At 42.5% G+C, this 17,689-nt stretch overlaps 1 protein-coding gene across 1 annotated transcript in view; it reads right to left on the reverse strand.

The window, feature by feature from the left end:
- The window catches only part of tnr (tenascin R (restrictin, janusin)), a gene marked incomplete at its 5' end in the record, with an annotated part of 186,932 nt that overhangs the window by 93,896 nt on the left and 75,347 nt on the right, over positions 1-17,689 (reverse strand). Inside the window, 4 exons of the mRNA XM_084056814.1 lie at positions 4,954-5,430; positions 7,090-7,258; positions 10,544-10,635; positions 10,948-11,164. Coding sequence (XP_083912940.1) covers positions 4,954-5,430; positions 7,090-7,258; positions 10,544-10,635; positions 10,948-11,164 — 955 coding nt within the window. The remainder of the gene's footprint in view (positions 1-4,953; positions 5,431-7,089; positions 7,259-10,543; positions 10,636-10,947; positions 11,165-17,689) is intronic.

Genomic DNA, 17,689 nt, shown 5'->3' on the forward strand with positions numbered 1-17,689 from the left:
TCTATGTCTATTTGCCTGTCTGTTGGTCTGACTTTCCTGATTTTGCCGCTCCATATAGACCAAGGGTGTCAAACTGATTTTAGGTCACAGGCAGGCCTGATTGACTTCTGAATAAAGCTGGATCCGTTGTACATGCACAAACACACACTCGCGTGGTCCCACAGCTTTTGCTGCGTGCTCTTATGTGTCTCACTCTCTGCTATAACTAATGTGTTTCACTTCACAAAAGTGAAACACAAGGTGTTTCACTTCACACATTCTTTCATGAAGAAAATTACATTACATCAGTATTACATTACAGTCAAAAGTTACAAGAAATGTATGAAGAGAGATGAAACAACTAATATCATGCTATAAGATTGTTTTGGTTACACCACCCTTTACATAAATAAACCATTGTTTCTTACAAAGGAGAGTGCCTGGCAAGCATCACTTGTATGATCAGTATTACATATGCTTTGCTTACATGTCGCAGTGCATCGAACAGTGACACTCATAATGTTCACTAGCTGCTTCCAGACACCTGATATTTCTAGGCTCTAACCAACCTGTCAGCATCAGGGTCCAATTTCTGGGCTGTTGTGATTTTCATAATGTCATTGATGACTGTGTGTCTGCTGCAAGCACAGTTTGGATGTGTTATGTTCGTTTTGAGAAAGCCTGTTCACTTTGAGGCAAAGTCTGTCATATTGACGTGTGTCAGTCCCAGGTATTGATAGAATGACTCTATATCCAGTCGCAAATGTATTTTTCAAAGCTGAGTTACACTGAACATCAATATGGAGTTCCCCTGGCAAATGGCGATCGAAAGAGTAACAATTCTGTCTTGAGCTGAGTGAAGACTTGGAAACAATTGTGTAACTCACTTTACAGCTGTGATATTTTTCCTTGTACCTGTCCATGTTGTAATCATCCCTGTGAGTGACACGCACAGACTGAAAACAGGCCAGATCCGGCCACTGGCTTGACACCCCTGAATTATAGACCATGCCTCCATAGACAATAAAATAATACATAAGAGAAAAATGGAATAAAGATGTGGCAGCAAACTCAATCACAAAACAGCAAATGAACCTGGCATTCTATAGGGGACAGTGTCAAACTTCTAAGTTGTAGTGTGCATATGCAGCCGAGCTCTGTCAAACTGGATCCTCGAGTCGAGAACCATGACATATGAGAGAGAGAGAGAGAGAGAGAGAGAGAGAGAGAGAGAGAGAGAGAGAGAGAGAGAGAGAGAGAGAGAGAGAGAGATGTAAATGTCATTTCTCTGAATAGTCACATAATACGTCAATGTCAAAGTGAGACTTTCATAAGCGCTGCTAGTTCTGCAATGGCCCCGCCCCGCACGTCAGAGCAATAGTGCCTTCGCCTGTGAAGATGAAATAACAGTGATTCTCGGCACAGCAGGCGTTCCATTTGCTTATGCATAGAGTGTGGATATATGCAGTGTATTGCGGATGAAACATCTAATTAAAATTCAGCAGCCTCATTTATTTTTCATTTATTTTATTTTTTACAGCATCAGAAAATAGGCCACTGTAATTGATACTGTAACACTTTGATAATAGAAGACATTTATTCTTGCCATACGACGAGCCTCTGATTATTGAGCTGCTTCATTTTATATACGACTCTCCCTCCCACACTGCCTATGTTAGCCTCTAATTGAAAAGACATTTCAAGCCTCAGTATAGACATAAAATGAAGAGCCAGCGGAGAGGTCTTTCACCTCCAGACAGTAATATAATTTGTGCTCCTTTAAATCCTCATCAGTCTCTGAAGTTTGGGGTATGGAGAGGTAGCTAACATGGCTCAGAAACTGCTTTAGCCGCGGCTAACGTTCTCCCATGGCAAGGAGTGAATTTTGACAAACAAATGCAGTTACCCCTTCAGCTACAGTAGTTACACCTCCACTGCCACCATCCACAGCACAGAGGGGTTTGTTTCTCACGGCTGCACATAAAGTACAGTACCCCGCACAAACAGCGTACAGCTTGTGACTCCTGTTCTCACAGAGGCCAAGGCCTCTGGACCCAGATGCTACTGCAGGGAGTGAGCCCCCATTAGCTGGGGAAAATATTACAGGTCTTGCAAGAGTTTTAGCCCGATGATGGTGCATGGTGCGTCCCGTGGGAGCCAAGTGCAGACTGTGCCACCAGCTCTAATGCATAACATTAACTTGAAAATGCAGCTGTGGAAAGAACTGTCTAGCATTAATCGAAATTACACACTGTGCAGACTAGGTTCCACATCTTTCAGCAGAGAAATGATGAAAGGGAGGGAAATAGTTTTAGAAATATGATGGTGTGGTTTTATTTTTGCCTTTGTACACTTGCATACGTTTAAGGTAAGTTAAACAAGCATGCTTGCCTTGTTTGTACTGAGCAAAGACATGATGCACACAATTAAACACCAAGCCTGATAGGTTTGGTGTATCCCACCCACTACTCACTAAGTGACCCAAACTTGGGCATATTGTGTAACTAGAATAGCAATGGAACTGCATGAGCCAAGTAATGGGAGAAAAGGTGTTAAATGTTCACTTTTAACTCTTTGCCTGCCATGGACACGTCGAATTCTGCCAAAGCTTTCCCTTTCAACAACTTGGACAAGTTTTTGTTTTCAGTGGTTTTCCACTAGATGGCGCTGTTACCTATCCTATGTATGATGCTTTCACTGCCTGATGACGACAGACCCGGAAATTATGTAATTAAAAAAAATAAAAGCTCATTTACTTCCTGTTTATTTCCTGCAGTGAAATGGCCATACAGTATCTCTGCTAGATCTCCGTTCCTCTTGCTTTACGGCAAAACAAGCGTCATTGAAACAGCCATAGCTCTTGAATGGAGGATCGCGACTGGACATATTTTTTCCCCTATACTAGGACAACCCTGTGTGTGTAATGAGCCAATCTCTGTGAGGACGGCGGTCACGGATAATATTCCATGATTTTTCAAAGGTACAGTAAAATCGCTGTTTTTGCTGGCAGCAGTGGTTCACTATTACCCGATTACTCTGGCAGTCAAAGAGTTAAACTTGAAAGAATGCGAGCTCAATCACAACTAGTACTCTATTTACTGGGTGCACGGCTCAGAAGAGTTCATAAAAACAGAAGAATGTCAGCATTCACTGAAGTGAAGGATATCGTGAATCCCACAAACAATGTGGGAAGCATTTAAAGCGACTTGCAGAGTATGGATAATTAGTTACTCGACAGCCAAAAAAGAAACAGCTTTCAAACTGAAACAATTAGAGAACAGTGAAGCTACAAAGAATATGGTCAGTTTTCCATGACCCAGAGCATATAAACAAGGCATTCAGAGAATACTATTTAAAATTATACATCTCTGAACGAGAGTCAAATAGTTAAGAAACAGAAGAGTTTTTCACAGATTGAAACCTTCTGACTATAAAGGGGCATGGCATAACAGTTTTATAAGCTCCCATTTCAGATAGAAAGAAACAGAAAGCCTTTAAATTAAATTATTCTCAGTAAAATCTCCTGGTGAAGATTTTAGTATTGAATTCTATCAGTGATTTCATGTGCTCTTGACAGTGACATAGAAGAAAGCCAGGAAATGTCTGTATTCATGCTTTTTGTTAATATTTCCCTATTGCCAAAATCTGGAAATAAATAAATGATTGTGATGCGTCGTTCGACACTTGACACTTGTTTGTTTCCATTGTTTGTTCAAAGAATTAAAGTCTTTGTTCTCATCCTTTTTGTGGTGCAATAACAAAACCAAACATATGGTAAGCCCAAATAAACTTTTAATGTTAAGATATAAGGGTGGCTGTGCCATTTACTAATGTCATTAATCTTGTAACAGCCTAATTTAATAGGCAGTTGGGAATGGCTGGAGGGACAAATTATTGCCTATCTTAACAACAAAGTATATGTGGCTTTTATCTAAATTTGAGGTTTTATCTATATCCTCCGCACAATTAAGGGAACCTCTCTTCCATCCTGTACACTTTGGCATAATCTTTTATTCCCTGCAGGAGGCAAACCATTAGTCAATGAGAGTTCTAAGCTTTAAGTGTCTGGGGGATATAATCAGTCATAGGAAAATAGTTTCATAAAGTAATCTAAATGAACAATATAACCTACGGTAAATGATGCCTTTTCTTGCCTAGTACTTTTACTGGAATTATCAGTTGTAAATGATGGATTATCTGTTCATGAAGCAGAGACCTTCGTGGATCTGACTCTCCTTTTTCTCTCTCTCTCTGTAAATAAATTGTGACAATGGGTGCTGCACCAAGTACTCTGACAACAGGAACAACAGTAAGGTAAGGTAAGGTAAAACGGGTACAACGGGTAAATGGTACTCTGACAATGGGTACAAAGGATATGTTAAACGGAGGGTTATATGCGTATCCAACGGGCATTGTTAGGAAAATCACCACGTGTATTGCCACTTTGCCCACAAAATTGTGACACCTCTTTGCACGGTACCTTACTAGCTTTGGAGGACACTTGCTCTTTGCAAATTTGAAATAACCCACCAAAGATCACAGGATTACAGTCTTAGCTCTGTGGTGCATATTTGATCTTAGGTTCCTCATCATGGTCATATGAGTGCAGATACTAAGTCAATGACATTATCCTCTTCACCTGTCAGCTCACTGTCTACTACTAGACTAATTCTATTTGCACAACACTTCGTTCCCAGGCTTTTCTCCTCTCATGAGGACAAAAGTCTGTTGGGCGGGACTTCCGTTGTATGTACTCCCCTGGAAGCTGTCTTTTGTGACCAATCACAACACAGTTTTCATGCCCTTAGAATGGAAACAGATCTGCCCAGCGTATGAATCCTAGCAAGCCTATTCTAGGCAACATGTTGTCAGTTTGTAGATTGGCTATTTGACTATTTGACGTGGAATGAAGTATATGGAATGAAGTATATTCGTGGTAAAAAATAAATGGGGGATGTGTAAATAACAACCTACCAGAGTTGCAGTCATCCCCAGAGAAGCCTTCCTGGCAGACGCAAAATCCATCCTTGCAGACCCCCTTCCGGCTGCAGTTGTTGGCGCAGTAGACCAGCGAACAGTCTTCTCCGATGTACCCGGGCCTGCAATGGCAGGTCCCGTTGATGCACAGCCCCTGGTCCGAGCAGTCGTTGAGACATCTCCCAACCATGCAGTCTTCGCCAGTGTAGGACTCCTCGCACACGCACTCGCCATCGATGCAGAGCCCTCGGCCCGAACAATCCATGGGGCAGCGGGGCTCCGAGCAGTTGTCGCCACCAAAGTCCCGGTCGCACACGCAATCCCCCTCCACACATATGCCTTGGCCAGAGCAGTCGTCCGGGCAGCGCGGCTCCGAGCAGTTCTTGCCGGTCCAGCCCTCCTCGCAGATGCAGCCGCACAGGTCAAAACTGAAGCTGCCGTGTCCACCGCATCCGGGGACAAAGTCTAGACGGCCTGGGGAGCAAGGAAGAGCTTACAGATTATTGGGTAACCAATTTAACACTTAACGGTGAAATGACGACTGGCCTCTCTTATCAATGAAACAACAATTCAATGCGTAGATATGAAAACAATACTCTCTTTAAACTGACACTTTTACTGTTAAACTACAGCATTGCGTTTTACATAATAAACACTAGTTTGAAGTTTCTATACAATTCCACGTTTCACTCTCCACATATTTTTGTAATTGAGCTTAGATTTACATGAATGCTACAGTAAGCAACAATAAAACTCACAATGGATCGTGTGATACAGTACATGATAATACAGTATGTAAGCTCTTTTCACAGTGGGGGAACATTATATGAAATCTGCTGAATGGTTTGTTGTGTGTTTCACTAAATCAAGGCAAAAACGTGAACAACACATTTTCATCAGTGTGTGCCCACCTGGTCCACATTGCTATTAGGATCATGACTGCCAGAGACAAGCACATACCGCTTGAGTTGCTTTTGGAGAAGTTTAAATATTTAAATGGTGTCACCAGAGGAGGCCTTTAACCATAACCCGGGTTCTATCCTAGACATGCTCTAATTAGAAGGACTGTATCTACTGAATACTGAACCAAACAATAAGCCACAGCTCCTGTCTCCCCAAAGCACTCAGATCCAGACAGAGCCTGGAGCAGAGAGAATCCTCTGTCCAGCATCAATATTCTGCTACCGTCTCACCTACCCAAAACAATTCGGACATGGCCTAACCCAAGTTTTGTGTCTGCCTGTTCTTTGGAATCTAAGATGTATTTTGTGCCTACTTAAATTCCAGAGTCCGTCCTCTATATATTTACCTTGATCTTGCCATTCCTTTTGCTAAAGGATTTCCGAAGGATATCCAATAGCTTCATGTCTAATGCCAGCCCACTTTACTGGACTGGAACATTGCTAACTGCTCCTCTAAAGCCAGTACAATTGTGTTGCATTAGCCATATATATACAGCATGTGTCTAAGGGCATCACGACGACACATTATATCTATAGTCATGTGACTAAGATGGATCCGTCCAATTTTTCATATTCCATCCTGAGTGGCTATAAGATTAGCTTCCAAAGTTTGCAGGAGTGGCCCGTTTTGAACTAAATGCCTCAAATCATGAACAGAGCGTCCAATTGCCGTGAAACTTAGCTTGCACATTCCCACTAGGCCAAGTTCACCCTGCATTTTTTCAAATCGGCCTCATGGTGGCGCTATAACAGGCAGATTCACGTTTTGGCCTATAACTCTTGAACCGTAAGGTCAATTACCTACCTGGCCTGGCGGAGACCAACCTTTCGCTAGTTGATTATCGATAATCTTTTAAATAATTTATTAAATCGATTAGTTCGATTATTTCTTTAATTACTAGGTGTGCGTGCAAGGTATAAATTGGGCTTAAGGTTTATACTGTAGAAGAATTGCCAAAGAAAAAGGCAATTTAGCTGCTTGTGATTATTTTAAAGATCACTGGTGATCGATCATACCTTTTTGTACTGTACCAACAAGACTTTTGCAAGAACAGGAGATAAACATCATTTTTCGTATATTCACAGACGTTTTGTCTCTCTGGTTTTGTGTGTGTGCTTGCGTACGTGCATGCACCATAGGTGCATGCATGCGTGTGTACTATGTACTCACCCATGGCGGAGCTTTCCCCACAGCAGCCAGATCCTCCACACTGGGCTCTGAGGAAGGACACCTCTCTCTCAAGCATCTCTATCCTGGTAGCCAGCTGCTGAACAGTGTTGGCTGCCGGGCAGCCGCCGCATGCTGCTTTGGGGATGTTGATGCGGTGTGTGAACGTTACCTAACATGGAGAACAACACTTTATTTAGATTAGATTACCCTTTATTGATCCCTGCGGTGGCATTCAAGTGTCACAGTAGCCAAATTGTGAAAGGTGCATACTGGAGGAGCATACTGTGGAACAAACAAGAGAGACTGTAGAGTCTATGGGCTCCATGGCCTCCCTGTCTAATCTGAAATTACTAGGTGTGCAGTCCAACCACTTAGACCCTATATACTTCATTGACGAGGGTCCCCAAAGGTCTATCCTTGGCCCCCTCCTTTTACCCTCTACACCAAATATTTGCCAAAAATAGCCGATCTACAAGCTCGCAACACAGACGTTGTGAGCTTTTACATTGGTCATTTAATTTCCGATGAATGTTCGCCTATTTTCGCAGCATATTCGCCTATTATGACACGCCTAGAGGCACACTCGGGTTCGTGCGATTGATGAAGCCGCAGAAATCGCAATGTGGTGTTCCTTTTAACTCACTTGTATTCAGTGAACAGGCAGTGGTACAATAACACCAGTTCCCTCCATATTCACAACAACGCTCACTGCGCATGTGTTAAACCCCAGTGTGTGTAGTACCGTAAAGTGTACAATAGAGGAACAACACAAGTTAACAGTGTTCAGTTCAAGAACAAGTCGTTAACTTAATTGCCTTTTCATGGCACCAAATGCTGCATGTTGATGTTATTAATATCCACGCTACAAAGCAGATGTTGGGTAACACAGAATTCACATTTGGTGGGCTGGCACACTGCCCAATGATCCTAGCCGTGCACTACATACAGTATAGCACATTACACTGGTTCCTGACAGCCAGAGTGAACTGGCCACAAAATCGCAGATGAAACTGTCCTTATACGGTATGTAGCATCACCTGTCATAATGAGATAAATTAACCAATCAAAATGGACTAGGGGCGTAAACAACTCCAATCTCCACTGCATCAAGCTACAGCACACGTGCAAATCTCTTCACCAAAAATAGCAGATCAAGCTCACAACACGTCACAAAGTGAGTCGTTGAGAGCTTGTAGATCGGCTATTTTCGGTGAACGCTACCACAAGATTAGAGATGCTGGGGTTCAAGTGGATATCTGTCTTAATGGAAACTGACATTCTCTCAAATCGTCCTTGTGACATACTGTATCTTATTGGGAAAGAATTACATTTTTACATCCCGTAATATGACATAAATGTAAGGTGACACAAAGTAACTATGTCATTCAGGGCTGCTGTAATATTTACAAGGGTGCCCTGAGCCGAAAAAGTTTGACAACCACTGAACTAGATGATGGTCTCACTAATGCTATATGATGACTGTTCGAGCAATCCTGAAATAGAAATATGAAACGCATCAGGACTCAGGAGAGGGCACACGATAAAGCTGCTGATGTATTGTCCGCCCACTATGCCATTTGAGCATCCAATTCCCTTCACTCTTAATATAGCTGATGCTTCTCTACTTAAAGAGCGCAACTTCTCCTCGTCCATGTTGTTATCATAATCACTGTATTCCAGGAACGGATCTCGAACAATAAAAAGTGTTTGTGGCTTGATTGATTGATTGATTGATTGAACCTTTCATCTGCAATTTAAAAGTGCAGCAGTAGGATACAAAAGCCAAATGGAATGGATTAACCCATTAAAACCGGGAATACATCTTTGACATTTTAGATAGCTATATATAGCAACATCAGTTTGTCAGAAAACTACGATTTAGAGTAGTTTAGAACAGTGGTTCTCAAAAATAGCAGATATACAAGCTCACGATGTGTCACTTCGTGCCGCGCTGCAAGATTGTACAGTATATCTGCTATTGTTGAACTTTTTTTTAAATCTCGAAATGTTTTGAATAATTTTGCATTTTTTAACACAAATCTTCTCTTCTGGGGGTCCCTGGCACAAAAAAAATTCAGATAGGGGTCCGCTGCCAAATACACATCATTTTGGAGGGTCCTTGGCACGAAAAAGTTTGAGAACTATTGATTTAGAAGGAATTTGGAGGATCGGCCTCAGGTCTTAATTGGTTAATCACAAAAAAAGCTAAGCCTTATTTCCATTGTGGTCAGGACACGGTTGCAAAATATCGCTCACCTGCAGACACAGCAAACTAATATTTGAGGGGTGTCTATCGCACCTACTGTACATTCCCATGTTTCATGAAAATCTGCCCATCTGTTCTTGATTTTGACAGACATTGATTTCGACTTTGACCTTTCTGACCTACGTCCTCAAATCGGTCCGGCCAGGCAGAGGGCCGATTACAATGTCCTGCCCGCCGCCGTGACTGAATATTGTAATTTGTCCTTCGGTCCACAGCAATGCATGGTTGGCCACAACTTCGGCCTCTACTTTGCTGACCTTGATCCTTTTTATTATGATCTCTATTATGATAGTGTTTTCATAAAACTGTGGAAATGATTACTCCACAAATTGCCTCTGCTGCAGGCAACTTTATGGGATGAGTTGAACATTTTTCAACTCACGCTACAATGGTGCGTTGAGCGAAAAAGTAGCCCAGAGCGACAAAACCATAAGCCTCGGCTTTCCATTGACTTCATTCTTGTAGCTTTAAAAGCGTTTATAGCGTTCGTGTGAATGCACCCAACCATTCTTGGCCTTCGGCTTACAAGGAAGAAGCTTTAAATTGATTGAATTTTTCACAGTGACAGCATATCTTAATTGCCCTTTTCTAAAATCAAGTGACATTGCTTCACTCAGTCGCAATTCTCTTTCGATTTTCATCGTAGAGTATATGACAAGGCTCCTTTCTTTGTGTTATTACAGTGCGGGAAAGATATTACACATCACAGCATGAATCTGTTATGATGAGACACAGAGCATTAATGTCCTGCAAAAACATGAAAAGGAAAGTACTGGCAGATGAAAACAAAAACTAGACTGTCTCTCTGCATTTGATGTATGTGATTACCTTGCTTAAAGTCGCTCTGGATAATAGCGTCTGCTAAATGGCTAAATGGTAAAAAAAAAAAAAATCTTGGTGCCTGTGTCTCAGATGAAATGGACATGGTATGAGGTGTCTGTACGACAATGACAAAAATAAATCACAGCAGCTTCAGATGTAGTCCCAGATCAATAGTCATCAGCCCTCACCACACCAGGCTGTCTGCCTCCTCCATCATAAGGGAACCAATGCTGGATTAAACCACGGCATAAATAACATCATTACTCATCATCGTAATGCCATGATGTAGCTCATCTGTGATCTGTGTCCCCCTGTGTCATCTCTCTATCCAGACGAATAGTGTCAAATGGAACAGAAGTTAAATACCTGGCTGTCAGCATCCACCGTCTGCTCTGTGTATTCTGTAGGTCCAGTTGGATCCTCCATAGCCGGCGTGGAGCCCAGTTCAGCACGGGGACCTTAGAAGAGAGGAAAGAACTTGAAAGTAGGCTAAAGTAGGTGTTGTGAGCTTGTAGATCAGCTATTTTCGTACGTGTAGAGTGGAAAAAGGACAGACCCTTGAGAGACCCCGGTCAATGAAGTATATAGGGTTTAAGTGGTTATGGTTTGAAAAACTAGAAGTGTGTGTGCGTGCGTTTGTGCTTGCGTGTGTGTGCTGTACTCGTATACAAGACAGCAAGATAAAATGTCCACAAACGATAACATCCATGTGAGACTCATTAGGATCCACTTCAATGGGCAGTGGAAACACTTGTCATGGGAACAATCACCTGAGGCTAGGGGTAAAGAGGAGTCCAGGTCCACCGAGCACAGGGACTCCAGCGGTACGTTGATGTTGTACACATGATTGAAGACCATGGGCTGCTCCCTCAGCGTCTGATTGGCTGGGCTAGAAGAGGAGGAGAGCTCATCCATCGCGGCCTGCCTCCTCACTCTGGTGGTACGCACCAGCTTGCTGTCTCCTGATGGAGCGGCGTGGCAAACAGCCTGTAGGAATTGTACAAAATGAATAAAACATTCAAAACGTGTTCTGTTTTTCACAATGTCCTCCTCATAACAGAGTGATAAGACTTATGTAATACAGGCAAAGTTACCATTTAATTCTTAGACCCTAAGTGTGCCCCATCTATATTGCACAGGGGGATCATTTTGGCAAGGGACCCAACAATGTTCATATTGAAAATGTCTGTGTCCCCAACATTAAAGAGAGAGGAAATGTGTATCTTCCACTTTTGGGCAGACAGTGACAACATATGAAAGTTTCAAGAATAAAATATGAATAGACCTCCGCATGAACAATTTCTAAAACATAGCCACGCCTAAATGCAAAACAGCATGGTCTTCCCCTCATTTTCCTTATGGAGCCTAATCACCATACCTTATTATAAGTCTTATTAACAAAGTCAAAATATCCCCAGTTACTCATTTGGTAACCTTGGTAACCTTGGATTGATTACATTTGGGTAACTATTGCAAAATAAACAGTCTATAAAACTAAATAGCCTTAATTATCCCCGCTGGGAGATTGGGTTTTCAACTCTGTCTTTGTGAGTGTGCGCGTGCGTGTGCGTGTGCGTGTGTGTGTGTGTGTGTGTGTGTGTGCATGCGTGCGTGAGTGCGTGTGTGTGTGTGTGTTGGGGTAGGGGGGTGGGGGGGTTACTAGGTCGATTAGCATTATTGTTCTCGTGGCAGCAATCTAAATTCTTGATATTTTTCAAGATTTTTTTCAAGGACAACGGTAATGTTCTTTACTTCAGAATCGCAGAGCAATGGTCCCTCCCAGGGACGCCAGAATATGGACTGAAACTAGCCAATCACAGCAGAGGATATGCATCCTGTGGGATAAGCGTCCTACCAGAAACTAGCCTGGGGGACTGAGTGGGGAAATTCAGGTGTTATAGCAACAACAACAGTAAGCGTGAAACACAGGATAGAGAGATGAGAATTAGATCAAATGAAACAATATCAAATAAATCGAATGGGAGTCTGAGACAGGACATTTGCACTTGGTCCAGCTGAGTTAACATATTAATATTCTATCAATAAATGTATGAACGTACAATCCATCAGCAATGAATATTATGGATTCAAGTGGCACTTCCTGGAGGGAAACTATATGAAATCCGTATATCCAACACCACATCAAAACAGTACTGTACAACAACAGTGTATGTTCAACTATGTTTTACAATTTATTAAGAACAAATGACTAAAGCTTACCACCCTCAAACTAAAGGCATCTTATTAGTATAGTAGCACAACATTACAACCTGAAAACCTTGAATTCTAATGTACTTCCTGAATTTGATGGATTCCCCCATCCTTTCAGCAAATCCAACCTTGAACATGTCAAAAGCAAGAGACTCCTCGAAAAATTGGAGAAATGGACTGAATATAGAACCCAACAAGCCAACACCACTAACAAATATAGCTGCAAGCAGCAATGAGCGGTTTCGAGAATAAGAGAGAGAGAGAGAGAGAGAGAGAGAGAGAGAGAGAGAGAGAGAGAGAGAGAGAGAGAGAGAGAGAGAGAGAGAGAGAGAGAGAGAGAGAGAGAGAGAGACTGGCAGACTGGCAGACTGGCAGACTGGCAGAGTGGCAGACTGGACAGTGACAGAGTGACAGACAGACAGTGACAGAGTGGCAGACAGACACTGACAGACTGGCAGACAGACACTGACAGAGTGGCAGACAGACACTGACAGACTGGCGGACAGACTGTGACAGACTGGCAGTCTGGCAGAGTGGCAGACTGGCAGACTGGCAGACTGTGACAGAGTGGCAGACTGGCAGACTGTGACAGACTGGCAGACTGGCAGACTGTGACAGAGTGGCAGACTGGCAGACTGGCAGACTGTGACAGAGTGGTAGACTGGCAGACTGTGACAGACTGGCAGACTGGCAGACAGACAGACTGTGGCAGACTGGCAGACTGGCAGACAGACAGACAGACAGACAGTGACAGAGTGGCAGACTGGCAGACTGGCAGACTGTGACAGAGTGGCAGACTGTGACAGAGTGGCAGAGTGGCAGACTGGCAGACTGTGACAGAGTGGCAGACTGGCAGACTGTGGCAGACTGTGACAGAGTGGCAGACTGGCAGACTGTGACAGAGTGGCAGACTGGCAGACTGTGGCAGACTGTGACAGAGTGGCAGACTGGCAGACTGTGACAGAGTGGCAGACTGGCAGACTGTGACAGAGTGGCAGACTGGCAGACTGTGACAAAGTGGCAGACTGGCAGACAGACAGACTGTGGCAGACTGGCAGACTGGCAGACAGACAGACAGTGACAGAGTGGCAGACTGGCAGACAGACAGACTGTGACAGAGTGGCAGACTGGCAGACAGACAGACAGACAGTGACAGAGTGGCAGTGAGAAAGAGAGGCAGTGAGAGAGCGCGAGAGAAGAAGTGAACATGCATCAAATTGCACATGTATGAATTAACAGGGTCATGTTTTGTACAATGCAATTTAAATGTAAACTGTGACGAGTGGGGTTTGAACCATGGACCTCTGGCACATGAGACTAACAGTGTATTGATCAAGCTATTCAATCCACAGCCTTGGTCAGTGAAAAAGGAGAATCCAACAAAACAAAACAAACAAGACTGCAATCTGTCAATTGCTAACTTGCGCCTTGAGAAAAAAAACGGAAATAAAGATAGTAAATAAACAAATGTTATTTTTAAAATATAGTCAAAACTTAAATAAAAAAAAAATGCAGTGCTAGTACAAAAAAAAAATATTGAAATAAAAATAAAAAAACAGTATTTCAAGTATAGTATGGTAATGTAGTAATTATCAAAAAAAAATAGTTCAGTTAATATCAAGTACAACATTTTCTTGGTTTGTAGATACATTTATTGTAATTAAGTCATGATCTGAATAATGTGTCTTTGACTTCAATAGTTATATTATTTTCTTGATCATTGTTGTAGTACACATGATCACATACTATATAACTAATATACTAGTATATAACATGTAGTACACAAGATGAATGGCCGTGTGCCCATTCATCTTGTGTGACATATGTCCATGTGTCGATTCATCTCGTGTGCCCACATGTTCGTATGCCCACTTATCCGGTGTGCTCTGATGTCTAGAAACTCGTGTGCCCAGATGTCCAGTGTGACCATCTGTAGTAGTTACTGAACTGTAGTAGTTACTGAACTGTTGTTTCCCTGAAAATGCCCTGAAAAGGCATTTTTTCCTCCCTGTTCTGCCCTTAAAAAGGCACTGTTTTGCCCCTGAAAAGAAGTTGTTGTCACTACACACTCATTATGAGGCGAAAGGTGATTTGAAGAGGTCCTTGACCAGTCACTCAGATTAATTAGCATCATAAAAGCAGTGATCATCAAAATAATTCAGCATTTTAAATGCCCTTCTTTGTCCCTCTTATTGCCTGGGAATCCCCTGAAAATTTATTGTCTTGGCGATGGCAGGACATCTGAAGTTTCAAGTCTGGTGGTCTCCTGGCCTGTGGTGTTGTGAACTCTTGTGAACTCTTGGCCGTGTGCCCAGTCATCTTCTGTGACATATGTCCATGTGCCGATTCATCTCGTGTGCCCACATGTTCGTATGCCCACTTATCCGGTGTGCCCTGATGTCTAGAAACTCGTGTGCCCAGATGTCCATTGTGAGCATCTGACCATATCTGCATTAAACGTTGGTCATCAATGTGAATTAATATATTTTACAATGTATATATATCATCTTTCTTTGTATTCATGACATAATAGTGATGTCATCAATCCTATGCCTATTTGTTCATGCCAGTGCCGAAGCTTAATTTGATTGGTTGGACTTCACGTGACATATGTGCATAGTGCCTATAAAATACTAGGACGACGGCGGATGAGACTATATATATATATAATAATTATATCTTTGTATATATATATACATATAACTAATATACTACTATATAACTAATATACTAGTATATAACTAATATACTAGTATATAACTAATATACTAGTATATAACTAATATACTAGTATATAACTAATATACTACTATATAACTAATATACTACTATATAACTAATATACTACTATATAACTAATATACTAGTATATAACTAATATACTAGTATATAACTAATATACTTATACTACTATATAACTAATATACTACTATATAACTAATATACTACTATATAACTAATATACTACTATATTACTAATATACTACTATATAACTAATACACTACTATATAACTAATATACGTTGTGTATATGTTGTGTACTCCTTTCGACATGACGACCCTGGGAATGAAGAGAGAGAGAGAGAGAGAGAGAGAGAGAGAGAGAGAGAGAGAGAGAGAGAGAGAGAGAGAGAGAGAGAGAGAGAGAGAGAGAGAGACAGAGTGGCAGACAGACACTGACAGACTGGCAGACTGGCAGAGTGGCAGACTGGCAGAGTGGCAGACTGGCAGAGTGGCAGACTGGACAGTGACAGAGTGACAGACAGACAGTGACAGAGTGGCAGACAGACACTGACAGACTGGCAGACAGACACTGACAGAGTGGCAGACAGACACTGACAGACTGGCGGACAGACTGTGACAGACTGGCAGTCTGGCAGAGTGGCAGACTGGCAGACTGTGACAGAGTGGCAGACTGGCAGACTGTGACAGACTGGCAGACTGGCAGACTGTGACAGAGTGGCAGACTGGCAGACTGTGACAGAGTGGCAGACTGGCAGACTGTGACAGACTGGCAGACTGGCAGACAGACAGACTGTGGCAGACTGGCAGACTGGCAGACAGACAGACAGACAGTGACAGAGTGGCAGACTGGCAGACTGGCAGACTGTGACAGAGTGGCAGACTGTGACAGAGTGGCAGAGTGGCAGAGTGGCAGACTGTGACAGAGTGGCAGACTGGCAGACTGTGGCAGACTGTGACAGAGTGGCAGACTGGCAGACTGTGACAGAGTGGCAGACTGGCAGACTGTGACAGAGTGGCAGACTGGCAGACTGTGACAAAGTGGCAGACTGGCAGACAGACAGACTGTGGCAGACTGGCAGACTGGCAGACAGACAGACAGTGACAGACTGGCAGACAGACAGACTGTGACAGAGTGGCAGACTGGCAGACTGGCAGACAGTGACAGAGTGGCAGAATGGCAGACAGACAGACAGTGACAGAGTGGCAGTGAGAAAGAGAGGCAGTGAGAGAGCGCGAGAGAAGAAGTGAACATGCATCAAATTGCACATGTATGAATTAACAGGGTCATGTTTTGTACAATGCAATTTAAATGTAAACTGTGACGAGTGGGGTTTGAACCATGGACCTCTGGCACATGAGACTAACAGTGTATTGATCAAGCTATTCAATCCACAGCCTTGGTCAGTGAAAAAGGAGAATCCAACAAAACAAAACAAAAGAGGGAATGAAGTACGTCATATATTGAAAATAACTACTCTCAATAAGCATTTCAATTATCAATTGCATGTTTATTCATTGATACAATCATGTTGTGTGCAATGCAATTGAGTTGAAGTCTGCATGGCGTGGGGTTTAAACCGGCGACCCTGTGGTATCAAGGCAGATGATTAAGCCATTGGGCCAACAGACCCGAACTGATGAAAAAGGAGTTCACACACATGACACACTTTCATGCAAATTGCTCAGAAATGCTGGATTTAAATGTTTTTCAAACTGCTCAAAATTGCAGACAATCTAAGGGCGGAGCTTACTGGTTAACAATTGCACATGCATTCATTAATACAGTCATGTTGTGTGCAATGCAATTATAATGAATTCTACATGAGGTGGGATTCGAACCAGCAACCCTGTGGTTTCAAGGCAGATGATTAAGCGATCAAGCTATTGGGCCAACAGACCTGAACTAGTGAAAAGGGAGTTCACACACATGACACACTTTCATGCAAATTGCTCAGAAATCCTGGATTTAAATGTTTTTCAAACTGCTCAAAATTACAGGCAATCTAAGGGCAGAGCTTACTGGTCAAAGTGATACATGTGTTCCTCATGAGTCAAGGCACATGTGTAAGCAGGTTTAACGGCTGTCGGCCAAACTAGGCATGACTTTTGCCTGTTTAAAGTTTGCATTTTCCAAAAATTGCTATAGCGCCCCCCTTTGACCAATTGGAGTAAGATTGGTTTCAGTGATACTTGGAATGACCCTCTACAATATTGCAAAGTGTCAAACAAATGTGAGTCTGCATGTATGTGTTAGGGGCAGATGAATAATTGTCATAAAGCTGCAATTTTCATTGGCTTATAAAAGCTTAACGTTTTCACTTATGGAAAATCCGCTGGCTCACGTCTGTCGGCATTGGTCCAAAGTTCATGTGTAGACAGTTTCGTACAGATTGCTCAAAAATCCCAGGAGGAGTTAGATTTTTACTGCTTTTTACTACTTTTCATAGAATTCGAAATGGTGGGAGATCTAAAGGTCAGAGGTCAAAAGTCAAACAGTGAAAGTTGTTAGGCATGAGGAGACGCATATGTGCATCGAAGTTTCATGGCTGTGGGTCA

Source organism: Gymnoscopelus microlampas (assembly GCF_963454915.1).
Source record: "Gymnoscopelus microlampas genome assembly, chromosome: 5".
Taxonomy (NCBI): Eukaryota; Metazoa; Chordata; class Actinopteri; order Myctophiformes; family Myctophidae; genus Gymnoscopelus; species Gymnoscopelus microlampas.